General features: G+C 39.9%; 1 protein-coding gene across 1 annotated transcript in view; it reads left to right on the plus strand.

The window, feature by feature from the left end:
* The window catches only part of GMFB (glia maturation factor, beta), an 18,184-nt gene extending 4,472 nt beyond the window's left edge, over positions 1-13,712 (plus strand). The window contains exons 4-9 of the mRNA XM_009322940.1: positions 2,002-2,098; positions 2,645-2,694; positions 3,654-3,703; positions 4,777-4,859; positions 7,089-7,162; positions 9,816-13,712. Of these exons, the coding sequence (XP_009321215.1) occupies positions 2,002-2,098; positions 2,645-2,694; positions 3,654-3,703; positions 4,777-4,859; positions 7,089-7,162; positions 9,816-9,887 (426 nt within the window). The 3' untranslated portion in view covers positions 9,888-13,712. The remainder of the gene's footprint in view (positions 1-2,001; positions 2,099-2,644; positions 2,695-3,653; positions 3,704-4,776; positions 4,860-7,088; positions 7,163-9,815) is intronic.
* Positions 13,713-13,947: the final 235 nt, after the last annotated feature.

Below are 13,947 nucleotides of genomic sequence, written 5' to 3' on the forward strand. Positions count from 1 at the left end.
AGAAGCCCCCCCGCCCCGGCCCTGCCCTGCCCGCCCCGCGGGTCGTGCGGTGCCGTGCTCGCCTGCTGCCCCGCCGGGAAGAGGACCTCCTCGGTTGTTTTTTCTGCTGGGCGCTGGCAGCCTGCGGGGGGAGAGCGACGAAACAGCTGCTTTAAAAAGAAAAGACGTGACCTGCCCTGCCAGCGGCCGTTGGGCAGACGGCTAAATCGGCTTCTGAAAATGTTGGAGTGTAATGCTGGTGTGAATGGTGGCTGAGGTTAAACCACAGCAAAACCCCCCGCGCTGCGCTGTTTTGGCGGGTGTGCCCGCTGCCTGAGCAGTCCTCCTGTCTCTCGACTTTTTAGTTTTTATTAAAACAAGCGCTGGTGAGCCAGCTTAGCCCCCGATAGATGATCTGAATCTGATGTCGCCATGTGTTTTGCAGGCGCAGCCTTCAGCTTCTTTTAAGGATTTATATTTGTGTGGCTGCACAGGTACGAACAAGAGCACTGCTTACCCTGCAGTGTCTGCTGGAAGATGTTAGGACACTGCTGAGCCCAGAGGACTGGGAGAAATGCTTCTTTCAGAAAAGAGCATTTGATACAGCATATAACTTCAACTTTGAAATGCAGCCTTTTTTTTTTTTTCTTTTCCAAATAGAGACCTCCTGAAATAGTGAGAGTGGGTATTAGTGACGTTGGTGGATCAGAGGGAGCCAAGAACAATCTTTGAAGTTTAGGGGAAACAAGCAAAATAACGAAGGCTGCACACGCAGTGCCTGACCTGTCCTGTCACAACAGAGCCTGATTTCCTCTCCAGCTGTTAAAAGGAAGCAGAGGCGCAAGACTTTGTGCCAGAATTTGGTCAAGATGGAGTCTTTTTAGGAGTAACAACAAACATAGGATATTTGGAAGGTGACTTTGGAAGTGGGGAAGGAGAGACACTGCTCTGCTTTTTGAGGAGAATCTGACAAACAAGCCAGCGTTGAACGTGGGGAGACAGGACTCAGAGTTTAAATAGTACCTTTCTTCTGATTTGCAAGCAGTGATTTGTCTCAATGAAATAGCTCTTTAGTAGAGCTTGTGATAGGTAATCTTCCAACTATTTTTTTTTTATTTGAGCAATTTTTTTTAAAGAAGTCTTGAAATAACAGTTGTTTTGGCACAAAAGCCTTGATGCTTTAGGAATTGACAAAGACAGTAATTTGAAATAAGCTGGAGATGTTAATTAACTTTTCTTCGTCTAGCTGGCATGCATATCTCAACTGTGGCAATAGAGGTTGTGTGTTTCAAATGTTGCTCAGGAAATGGCAGTGGTTGGCTTGGTACAGTTTAAAAATTGCATATGTAATGGAAGATAACCTGCATGGTTGCTTGTGAAATAATAATTTCCTTCCCCATCTTCAGTGCGATGACTAATATGTTATCTGGACATTTCTTCTGAAAACTTGGAGTTAGAGGCATATAAGCACATAGGGGAAAACTGTGCATGCTTTTTGATTAAAATGTCTTAAATACTTTCTGTGTGTGTAAATCTCAAAAGTTCAGTTAATATTTTTGTGGGTAAAAATAAGCAGTGACCCTTGATTACTGTCTGTTCTTCTGAAATACTAATAGTAGCTCCTATTATTTTAAATGCTTAAATTACTGTAGCCACTTTACTGCTACTCTAAGGGGCTTCCTTATTTCGGGCCTTGTCTTGGCAAATGAACTGTAAAATTTCTTTACTTCTAAGAACTAGGAGAATAATCCCACTTCAGGAATAGCAGATAAAATATTTCTCGTTAACTGTGTGACTTTGAGGAGGGATATCAAAACAGATAAGTGTTCTGTTTTCGTGTTTTTAAAAACTGCTTTCATCCACAGTTTTCCTGGTTTATGTGTATGTTCTGAAACTTTGGGCAAGTTGCATGCAGTTCCACTTTAGTAGGGTTTATGCGCACGTATGTGTGACGTGGGGACTTTTTTCTGGTTTACTAGAAAGTTTTATCTTTCCCTCCCCTCTGCCATTTCCCTTTTGTAGAGTGAATCTCTGGTGGTTTGTGATGTTGCTGAAGACCTGGTGGAGAAACTGAGAAAATTCCGGTTTCGTAAAGAAACCAACAATGCTGCCATTATAAGTAAGTTAAAAAACCATGTCTGACAAAAATTGCAAGGTCTTGCAGCAAATCCTGTCTCCTCTTTTCCTTCCCATGTAATGCTGCTGCTGTAACAGGTAAATGTGGCTGTTTCTTGTACGAACTTCAGTACTTCCAATTCTGCCTGTAATTTTAACAGCAAAGCAACACTGTTCTTATGATACAAGACTTCATCTGCTCTTAGTAGAGTATTTATACTTAATTTCTGCTCAGAGTCTACTGCTGGTTCTAAAATGATAGTAAAAAATGTCAAGGCACAGTCATTTTGAATTTGTACACTTTGTAGCCTTTAAGGAGGGGACTTTGACATTTCTGTCTCTGAAGTTGGAGAAGAGTGTATTGCAATGACCAGCACTCAGACTGTGCGCTTCTCTTGACTTCAGTGATTTTGTGAAGTCATGGGACAGACTGAAGAATCAGAATGGAAGTACAAGGAATATACTTGTGGGGAAATGTTAAAAAGCTTCATGCGCACATATAAATTGATTGGAAAAAAACCATTGATCTATGTTTTATTTTGATTTATAGTGAAAATCGACAAGGATAAGCAGTTGGTGGTACTGGATGAGGAGCATGAGGTTTGTTAAATGAATTGTAAATAAGAGTATCTTCAGCCTGCAATGTATTGTTGTCTCTAAGGTACTGCCTTAGTTTCAAATTGTTATCAAACTCTTAATCTAATTTGGGTCATGAGCTTATTTAAATGCATGGTCACTCTGCATGTAAAGCACAGCACTATTAATAGTGGAACTATGCAGAAAAAAATTGAGTTGACTAACTAATCACACAAAAAAGTTATTTTAAAGCTGTTAACGATACAACTGTGTAAAAAGCATCTTTGGCACCTGCTAGCTTTTTGAAGAGATTTCTGCTGTGTTTCCACGTAGATCTGCATATTTGACTCTGAGCTGATCTGCCATCAATTAGAAGCTAGGATTGCTAATCCTCTGCAGACTCTAAATTTGATAGGTGGCATAATAAGGTCAGCCCAGCATGTAGTGTTTCTTAATGGTACATAGGGCAAAATTAAATCCTTCCCAGGGATTTGAGCATTAACCGTAGCTCTTATTCCCTAGAACGTAGAAGTTAATGTAACATTTAAATAGAATGGGGACTTTTTTTTTTGCTTGCTCAAGGAGGAAGGACTGAATTTTTCAAAAGCACCATTTATGTAGCTGACTTTAGCAGATACTTTTTGGTGTGTGCTTGCTTACTTCTGTTTAGCACTAGAGCTGGAAGAGCATGGTAGCTGCCAGCATATCCAACTAGAGCCAAAAATGTTTTCTAAACTCATTATGCCTAAAATAGAGATGATTATTCATGCTAACATTAATTCTATATTTAGTCATAGGAATCTATTAGCACGCAAGTTTTCCTAAACTGCTCTAGTAATCTGTGCGAGAGATCATTACCAGTTCAACTGTAGATGTACATCTAACAGCTGTTTCACTGTTGCATTATTCTGCTTTAGCCTTTGTAGTATACCTTCAAGTGCAAGATCATTTATTCAAATATTGCTTGTGTTTAATGTTACCAGGGTATTTCTCCCGATGAGCTAAAAGATGAGCTGCCTGAGAGACAACCTCGATATCCTTCTTGTGCTGCTGGCATTTGCTCTTACTCGCTCCTGGAAGCTGTTCAAAATGTTCAAAGTTGGGCTTCACCTTTTTAGGCCAATACTTGCCTGTAGTGTGACTTTACTGATATTTTATTTGTGAGATAACCTAGGGATCAGTTCTCGTAATGCACTGAACAGTTGTCCCACTTGTTGAAACAATGACTGACACATTTAAGCCTTTCCCAAGATTTTATTTCCTTTTAGACTATATAATGTTTGGGGAAGTAAAGCGAAGCCACGCTGCTGGTAATGTAAAGAAGTGAGTAAAATGTACCAGTTTTGTATGTGGCTACTTCTAAATATAGAAAATTGCCTGTGTCACGTAGGATCTGTTTTGGTTCTTTCTCAGTATGTGGCCCTTGCTATTTTGCTGCAGTTGCTCATTCTGGGAGTGCTGTAGGCATGTGATCTAGGGGAGAATCCCTGTATTTAAAAAAAGGAAGAAGAGAGGGACAAGTAAATTATTCTTTAACTAGATGAAATAAAAGGAGTACTTAAGTTGTAAGTGAAGAAGATATCTGTCTCCATTATGCTCAAAAGCTGGCTAGCGCTATTCCACAGGCCATTCTGAATCTTGCCTTTCACGACCATAGCGCAGTAGGAGGCTGTAAAGCAGGAGTCCTAGCTAAAACTTGAGTTCAAATTCAGCAAAACACCTGAAACAATGAAGTGCTTAGTCTGCAAAGAAAGAATTTGGCTTTCATTAAGCCAGGAACACGTTGGTGGGTGTAGGAAGTCTTTTTACAAAGCTGGGAGGGGGGAATATTTGTGATGAAAGGGTGATTTTTAGCTCTCTGATGCGAAGTGGTAATACGGAGACAGCCCTCACACCCAGCTGTAGTAGAGGTTGGTAAAGACAGGCGGGGTCAGTTCTGAAAGTCAAATATGGAAGTGAAAACAGGAGAACAGTCAGACTACTTACCAAATTTAAAGCATCTTCTAGAATGTAAGACTTATTTGTGCCTGCATCAAGCTCTGATAACTGAAGATTATATCCTAATAAAATCATTGATTTCTTAGTTTCTTTAACTTCAGAAAAAACATTTATTGTGTATAGTTACAAGTATCAGCATGATGATGGAAGAGTTTCTTATCCGTTGTGCTTTATCTTCTCCAGTCCAGTTGGTGAGTGAACATTGTGAATGGTAGCTACTCTGTGCTGTAAATATGGGAATATTCTTTGCTATGGAAGATAAAATGCTCGAATAGTGGTTCAGATGCTTAAGGCTAGATTTGCTTATGCCGCTGCTGGAAGCAAGGCACTATAAAGCTATGACATTATCTGGAGACCTTCTTCGGCAGAGGGGAATCTCTGGTGTATTAGCTCCTTCCTCACGATCAGCTCGTGACAAGTGTAGACAGTTCCATCTGCCCAGATCTCCCTAGTTGCTAGAGGTTTTCACTGCCTCTGGGGTTTACATTTAGGGCACTTAGGAAGTATGGTAGAAGAGATTTTCTTTTCCATTTCTGAAGGCTGAACAGAAATGTTAGTTTCCTGTATAGCTGGCCAAAACGTGTGTCTTTCTAAATGTGCCTGCCCACTGTGTTCTCAGTGGTGCGCTCAGGAAAGCCTGGAGCGCTCTGCATCTACAAACATAAACCTACAAATAAATTCATGTAGGTTTAACCGAATGTGTTTCCTGTCACCCTCTCCTCAAATCTTGGGGAATCCTCAAAGCATGACCAGACACGGCTCAGGAAATGAGTGAGGAGAGGGCTGGAAGATACCCGCCCTGTTCCTGAGGGTTTCTGTTCACCTCTGTCCATCTTGCTACTTGGATGTTAGTGACTGGGTGGGAAGAAATTCCTCTCCTCCTCGGAAGGGTGTGGGAACCCGTGTCTACCCATGAAAGGAACAGGACTCTGTAAAAGGGTTAGGGTGGAATTAGGAGGGTTTTTCAGGGGGCCTATATGCAGTGAGCAGCAACAGAGGATGCCTCCAAACAGTGCTGTGATGTGAGGGTCTAAAGGGCTGTCACAACTATGGGTGAAAAGGAGGAAAAGAGGGCTCCATAACCCAGATCTGGGCAGGTGAAAGTGCTGGGTGAACAGACTATGTTCAAGGAGAGAGAGATTGTAATCTTAGATCGTCCCGAGTTTATATAGAGCAGTAGCTTCCTCTGCTTGTGTCACAGCAACCCTCAACATAAACATACCTGTGCAGGGAACTGTGTAATTTTAATAGAAGCCAAATAACCTGTGACTTGATTGAACTTAGAGAGCTGAATTGCTCTTGTGGCTTCCATCTGTGTTCTGAATTGTAATAGGGTAGCTTGCTGGTATTACTGGATTATCCCTGTTATCCTCTAGAAGAAGATAAACTGATTGCATTGTTTTACCATTCATTACTCAGAACTAGAATAACTAGGTAGGTAAAAGAGTTTAGCAACTAGCGAGCATATTCTTCCGTAGTTACCCGAGAATCTTTGTATGAATGTTATGGGTGTTCCTTCTCTTCAGAAGGATAGGTATTTTGAGAGCTAGAACAGCAGTAAGAAACTTCCCGGGAGACCTTGAAATAGCAAAGCAGGCAGGCTTGTAGTACTTCATAGGAAAAGAGAGCTTAGATAATGTTCTTTAGGGGTGGCGAGATTTAAAAGTACACTTGTATCTAGAAACTTCTAAACAAGCAACTTCTAAAGAAAAGCCTTTACTTTTTTCTTGAGGTTTTCTGTTTCAAAAAATTTTCTGCAGACACAAGTTTGCGGTTAGACTGGTACTGGAGTCAGAAACAATGAACCATTAGCTGGGACTCTAAACAGCAGTTAACTTCAACTGTGGCTGAAGCTGCTCTGTGTTTGGGGCTGGGGGGGAGTCACTTTGAGCTCCTGATTCAGTTGGATTTGGGGAGAGATTAGGAGAAAGAACAACAAATTCAGACTGACTTGATTTGTTCTCAGTTTGACTCCGGCTCAAAGGCATACGCTGTAAAGATCTGTATAACTGTAACTAGCAAAGACATGGGAATCTTCCAGAAATAGCAAGAGAGCAAAGAATTGACTGTAGTGTAATCAGCACATTGCTGTAGTGGCGGGAGGTACTGCTTTGTCGGCTGTTGTGATTCAGGTTTCACTGCTGCAATATTTAATGTTAGCTCTAAGCAGAAATACAGGTGCATGTTGAGACCACCAGTTCAACCTGCACAGCTGTTACTTCTGGAAATGCTTTTCAAGTACTAGATACAAAAGTTAAGAGCAAGGGTGATAATGTATATAAAGAAATAGGTCACTTTTCTGAATGGAGACTTCAGCTTTCAGTTTGGATTCTTAAAAAAAAAAAAATTCTTATTTTTGAAGTGTTGCAGTCAAAATAACTGAACAAAACTTCTTTCTTTTTTTTCCCACACAACTACAGGATGTAAGCCTGAACAGCAGATGATGTATGCTGGAAGCAAGAATAAGCTTGTACAGACAGCTGAACTCACTAAGGTATAACTGACTAGTTGAAATAACCGTCTTCCCCTTAAATGCAGGTTGCAGAAGCTGTTTTGTGTCTTGCTTGCACCGATCGCAAGAAGGGTGTTATGAGACTTTGTAATTACAGTGAACAGATTCTGGTTTAGGAAGACTGAAGAGAGAGGTATATGTGGAGATTTCTGGAGTTTTAGGATGCAGGAAGAACAGTGTTCTCTAAAACTAAAATATCCATCGTTAGGATGGACGTCTTTACTTTGGAGAATGAATTTAGTGATGGGAAGAATAGACTGAAGTCTCAGTATAGTGAGGTGCGGACTAGTTTGGCTGCATGGCTATGGGGTCCTATGCTTGCAGAACATAGTCTTCAGAATAAGTAACATAAGTGCCAAGTGCTGAACTATTCTAAATCTTCCTGTGTTTGCTTCCTGCAGTACTGAGACCAGAAGAAATCACTGCATTCACTAGGCCTAGGTGTATATATATCTTATTTTTTTTTTAAATTGCCACCTAATTGTCATTCTGGAGATTTTTGAAATCTCTGCTTAATTGGCACCTAGATTTCTTAAAGTTTTAGTTTCAACCAGTAAAGCTAAATAGAGTCAGGTTTTGTACAAAACAAAACATTTGTTTTGTACAAATTTTGTACAAAACATTTCACATTGTACAAAAACCTCCACTTCAGGTTTTTTGTACGATGTGAAATGACTTCACCAGTCCCCAACAGCACCGTTCCCTTTTGGTCTTCCTTATCCTGACTGAGTACTTTAACATCCCAGTAAAAATGCATATTGAGGCAATAAGAGAACTGTGAACTTCTACCTGTTCTAGCTGTACCTCGTAAGAAAGGACCTCTCTGTTTTAAATTAGACGTCAAGTTGACAGGAGTAAATAGGAGGGAAGCAGAAGATAAGATTGTGGAAGCAATCGATACAGCCCCAAGAAGTCTTTTTTGAAGTCTGTTGAAACTACATCTTAGAGGCCTGAGAACTCTAGCATCTTTGATAGAAAGGAAGAATTCCTTGAGGAGGAAGGCAGTTTTTAGTGAGTGAGAAGGAAGAGTGGATAAAAAGGTGGAAGCCTGGGGACCAGCTGTATTGGAATTACTATCAGCTGTCAAGTGAAATTCAGTCTGAAAGGCTTTTGAATGAAAGCCTAGGCATGGATATAGAGGTCCATGATCATCTTCCTTCTGAAGATAGCCTGTTTCCAGTTTGGGTTGCTTACTTGCTCTTCAAATGTGTTTTATTCTTGCCACTCGCTGAGCCATGCTTCATTTTAGCTCATGCTGTGACTTCCTCCTGGTGTGATTTCTGTGTGTGACTCAGTTGAGTCCTCTTATTTTTTCAGTGGCTTGCATATTAACTTGTCTTCTGTTAAGCTGTTCTGTTCTTATAATGCTGAATTTTGGGGTTTTCTCCTATCTTTCACTTAAAAAAAAAAAAAACAACCAGTATTAGTCAATAGTAGTGGATCACTGTCTGAATACAAGAAGTAGCGTCCAGAGCCCACTCCAGCAGAGGTGGGAAATGAGGAAGAAAAGATACAAAACTTGAATTGTTTCCTGAAGAAGATTAAAATGGTGTAATGGCTGAGGATGGGACTAAATAGGAAGTTCATCCCAAACAGCAGGTTCACTGAGAAGCTTGTCTTGTGAGTCTCACAAAATCCCATCCATTCTGTTGTCCTGAGCGTGCTTTTTGCAGCTATCTACTCCATACCATTAGAAGGGCAGATAACTGATTTAGTGCTGACATTGCTTTATTTTCAGTGTTGTCAGAATAGTAACAACAGTCTCCAGTTAAAATATTTTCCCTGTTTTCGTTGCCTAGAAGAACACTTTTCAAGGCCTGTGGATTTGTAAAATTTACGTACCTGACTCTTCTGAAAAGATGATCCATTTGTGGGCATCTCAAAGACTCCGGTTAGCAATACAGAATTAACTTAGCCTCTCTTCGAGGGTATTAAAAAAAAAAAAACCACACAAAAAAAACCCAGTTACTTGCCCATATGGAATGTAAAGAGTATATTGGTGTCTTTGATCTTGTTTTCTGCTTCAAGGCTACGTTAAAGGTTTGTTTAAAACTTCCGCAAAGCTTCGGGTTGGTGGTTTTTGGGGTTTGTTTGGTTTTTTTTGCAAGTTTTCTATTCTGAGGTATCCCAGGCTTGTTTCTTACAGGGAAAACAGTATGCTGCTGGATACTATGGGTTTATTTCAGTTCAAAGAAGGAATAACTGTATCTTGGGCTGAGCAAACTTCCTGAACTTTGGGCTTAATTCAGCCCAGAGGTTAAATTAATTTGTATTCAAATAGACAATCTTCTTGCTGAGATAATGCATATGAGATGGTGCCCTTTCAGAGTAACGTTGAAATGTAGTACACGTGCTGTTCTCACATATTCTTAATGGAGAATGAAGTCTAGAAATAGGAATTATGGAATTCTTGTTCAAGTTAGTAATATTCCTGGCCGCTTAGTCTTGTGTATTTTCCACTGGTGTTTCTTTAGAATATTAACCGATCCTTTCAAGAACGCGTGTGAACACTCTAGGTTGGTTACTGCTTTATTACAGCTCAAACAGCTCGTGTAGAAAGGTATTGATTGCATTGTATGCTTATCCCTTTCAAGTACCATCACCTCAAGAATTTATGCGATGCAATTTTGTTTAGGTATTTGAAATAAGGAATACAGAAGACCTAACTGAAGAATGGCTGCGTGAGAAACTGGGCTTCTTCCATTAAGAAAACCTCTGTAATAAGTATTTATGTACCATCCTGATAATACTGGAACCAGACATGAATACTTACATCTAAAAAAAATGCACTGTATTTACATCTGTCTCCTGCAGTATATCTCTTGTGCAAAGTTTGTGCAAAGAATAGCAGGTCTGTCTCCTTGAAGTAACAAATCTTTGCAGGTGTTTCCTTATTTGTACCTGTTAAAAGGGAATACTCCTCTGCAGGGACTCCTTTTGCACTCTTGTGACTAATATTTCTATAACTAAAATAGTTCAGTTCCGGATTTATAACTATCTACAAACGTAATTTGGAAGCTGACGCTAACTTTTTCTGAGCTACAAATGCATCCTTACGACACGTACTAGCCATTTATATGCAGAAGTTGTGTACTGTCACTTACTTTTCAGACTTTCTGACTTGATGTCTTCTCAATTTTGAAAACTACTCCCTGGAAGCATTTAGTATTAAAAAGCCAAAATCCTTGTACAGCAAATCCATTCATTTATCTTTCCATCGGGTCCGTGTGAACTTTCTCAAATTCTTGGAACTAATTTTTGTCATTCCAGTAATTCCTCAGTTGACTGAGTCAATCTTCCTAAATTTCAGGGCAAAGCTTTGACTGTCCATTCTCATGCTACTGTAGTCCTACAGGAACTAGATGATAACTAAGGGCTGAATTACAACTCTGGTTACTCTCGTACCAGATGTCTTGCATATATAACTGATTACACTGTTAAGAAGTTTACCTCTTTGCTCATTTCCTGTTATATGAACACCTGTTAATACTGTGTGCCTTTGATTTGTTAGCTTTAAAATGACTTGAGAATTTTACACTGCCACTTATTACAAATTTGGTAAAAACTTTGTTAAAGAATCCAAGTAACTTTTTTTTTCCTAGTGTTGCAGTTGACATCTGTTAAAAAAAGAAAAAGCTAACCTCGTTTTCTTTGAAATTCCAGTCATCTACTCCATTTGTAGGAGTCAGGAGGTTAAAGCTTTTCATGATAATGAATGATTTATATCTCTTTTGTTATAGAAGTTGGCCACAATAGCTTTTGAGTACTTTAATTACAGTCTCTAACTTTCTTAACTGCTTGTTGGTCAAAATTACATTCCAGATAAAGCTTTTGCATAAGTGATAATTTGATTTTCATTTACTTACAGTTCATCTCTTTGAAACAGCAAATATTCTAATGTGAAAATAGTATTTAACTTTTATAAATGACCAGTCTTTTTACAGGTCTGTTTTATATCGAATAGAGTAGTTGTCTGATATGGGACATGTTCAGCCCATGCAGTGGCAAAAGGAGCGCTCATGTGACAGTATCTCACTCTCTTGCTCATGGGTGTTTGTTGTGCTACTCAGTAAGTATCTGCGTAAGAGCAGCTTCCTGTTGATAACATAGCTTAAAATACAGCTGCGCTAACAAATCTGTTCGGTGAGAAGGAATGCAGTGTTAAATTTGGAGGCCAGTATTTCATGCTGTGAAACCTTTGCTGAGAGAAGGTTTATTTTTCGTTTGTAAACTTATGTTGTGTTAGTGTTAACACTAATTCCTCTAAGATCACAAGGAATTCATTTGCAAAGGTCCTCGGTGTTGGTAAATCTCTTCTTAGTTTGATGTTACTGCTCATTTGTTTGTATACGAATCTGACTTGAGAGGAGGAGCTTTTCAAAATACACGTTCGAATGTTCCAATAAATTGATCTTTCAGTGCGGGAAAGAAATGCTTGTAATTAAAATTAAGTTTCTGTGTTAACGTAGTGAACTGGAAAAACAATTTGATTTCCCTGGACAAAAAAAAATGTTGATTATGAAACTGTTGCTTGATCATTCTGTACTACAGATCAATAAAAACAATGTCTTTTGTGACAAACAGTGTATAAATAAGACTTTGGCTTAAAGAATAGTGTCATTCCAAGCATCAGTGTTGAAACAGCAAGAATCTTGTTTTGTTGGCATTGTGCTAAAGGTAAGGCATGTCAAAGTACAGCGTGGGTGAGGGAAGCTGCCACTTGTAACGTTCAGCTTGATTTGCAGTGGGGAAAACTGGATTAATAATCTTTGTCGTTGTACTTTGTACACTGGTGGGCTGCCAGCATCCAACTGCTGCTTGCACAGGTCTTGACAAAAATAACTGTAAAAGGGGCCTGTCTCTCTCGGGAGGAGCTGCTGCAGTCAAATGACTGAATGTGATTCTTCATCTCTGGATCATTCCAGCTTCTGCCAAGAAAACATTGTTACTTGTGGCTGTGTCTTCAGTCCGAGTTCTTCTCACTTCGGATGTTCTTGTTGCCTCCACTTAAGGACTGTCTGCCTTGGGTGCTGCCCCTCAAGTCTTGTAGAAAGCAAACAAATCCTGATGAGAGTGTTAAAGCTCACTTTCTTGTGAAAGGTGATATTGATGCTGCTCAGCCCACCACTATTATTCTTCAAACAGTCTTGCTTGGTAGCTGTACCTCCTTCCCCTCTCTGAGCTGTGGAAGTGAGGAAGCAGCTGCAGGTACTTGGAGAATGAGTGCAGAGGATGTTTGCTGTTCTAGGCTTGTCTGTGGTTTCCTTGTTTTTAATGCAGTGTTTTGACACAGCTGTCTGCTGCTTACTGTCCTAGGCTCTTCAGATGCAGGTAGTGCTAATACTTGATTAAACAAAGACATTAATTACGTCAAAATCTTTCCTGCACGAATAATACTTGTTTTCATAACGTACTTCTCCCACCTTATCTTTAGAACTGTATTTTCTGTACTGCTGCCCCCTTAAGATCAGTGGGAGGCAGATGTGTCCATGTTCAGAAGGCCAGTACGTTCTGACTGTACTTTACTAGTGAGTTGCCCATCTGTAATCATACATTTGTCTTGAATTTTCAGATCTCTAAAGAGGGTTCAAACTAAAGGACGACATAAATTAACTAATGCCGCCTGTGGGAGCTTTTGTAGCTAAAGGTCCGAGAGTCAGCATTTTCCATTGTGAGCTCCTATTTTTCAGGAGTTAGTAGGTTGGCCATAAAATCCTTGGCCTGGAGTTAGTTAAAGGTCTCTCATAAAGGGAGACTTCTGCCACAATTAATCTGATTTGCTTTAAATATTGAATAGATGGCTAGGATACAGCTCTTGTAATCCTATTAATTGATGGTAAGCTGAATTAAAGCATGAGTTTGCATGTCAGCCCATAAAATGGACTTGTATCGTTTGAGTTTAACAAAAACAAATTAAATGCTGGTATTTGATGGTTTAAGTGTGTTTCTAGTATCATGAATGCTGTTTTGATCTATCAAAGGAGGCAATAATGCGGGTGTTGACACCTTTTCACTTCTCCAAAGGAGCATCTTATGCATTTGTACCAGGATTCCATTTTTGTATCTTTACCTGTAAAATAGCTAGTCCAGAAACAACGTTAAACTGGTAACAGGGGTCTGAATCAAACATGAAAAAGCAAGGGAGTTCAGTTCCTCACTTCAGCGGGCTCAAAAAAGGAATGTCATGCAACGTATCTTTTTGATACATACATCTAGTAACTGTGAAAGGGAGGTGTGATGGGAGGTAAGAAGGGGCGCAGTGAAACTCTTGCTTTCGTTATGTGATCCAGACTCGATGTGACTTGTGTATTGTGACGTGTCAGGGTTGGCACCAGTGCTGCAGGTGGTAAAAGGTGCGAGAGGTTCATGGCCGGTTTTGAGAATTTGGCAATTCTGTGAAAATATCAGTAACCAGTACAAATTCCACACGCTATTTAGTCTCTGCTAGTTCACATTGCATGTTTACTTTAAACCAAATCTTTTTTGCTAAGCATGGTGCTTGTATTGGTTTAAATAAAAAGTTTAATTAAGAGGTTCTGTTGCCCTGTTTTAATTGCAAAGTAGCACATCTAGCATGGGTGTCTGACAGGGGAAAAGCTATTAATACTAGGTATGACCTTTCTCCTTTTCTCAGCTTCCTGGAGTTTGCTTTGGACTTGTAGCGTGGTCTTCAGTCTTGAATGTGCTCCCTCACTTGCTCTTCTACCTAAAATAATTCCTCTTTCCGTCTGTTGTGCAGGGTTGCAGCAAGGGAGAGGTGAGGACAG

The sequence above is a fragment of the Pygoscelis adeliae genome, unplaced genomic scaffold (genome assembly GCF_000699105.1).
Source record: "Pygoscelis adeliae isolate BGI_AS28 unplaced genomic scaffold, ASM69910v1 Scaffold314, whole genome shotgun sequence".
Lineage (NCBI taxonomy): Eukaryota > Metazoa > Chordata > Aves > Sphenisciformes > Spheniscidae > Pygoscelis > Pygoscelis adeliae.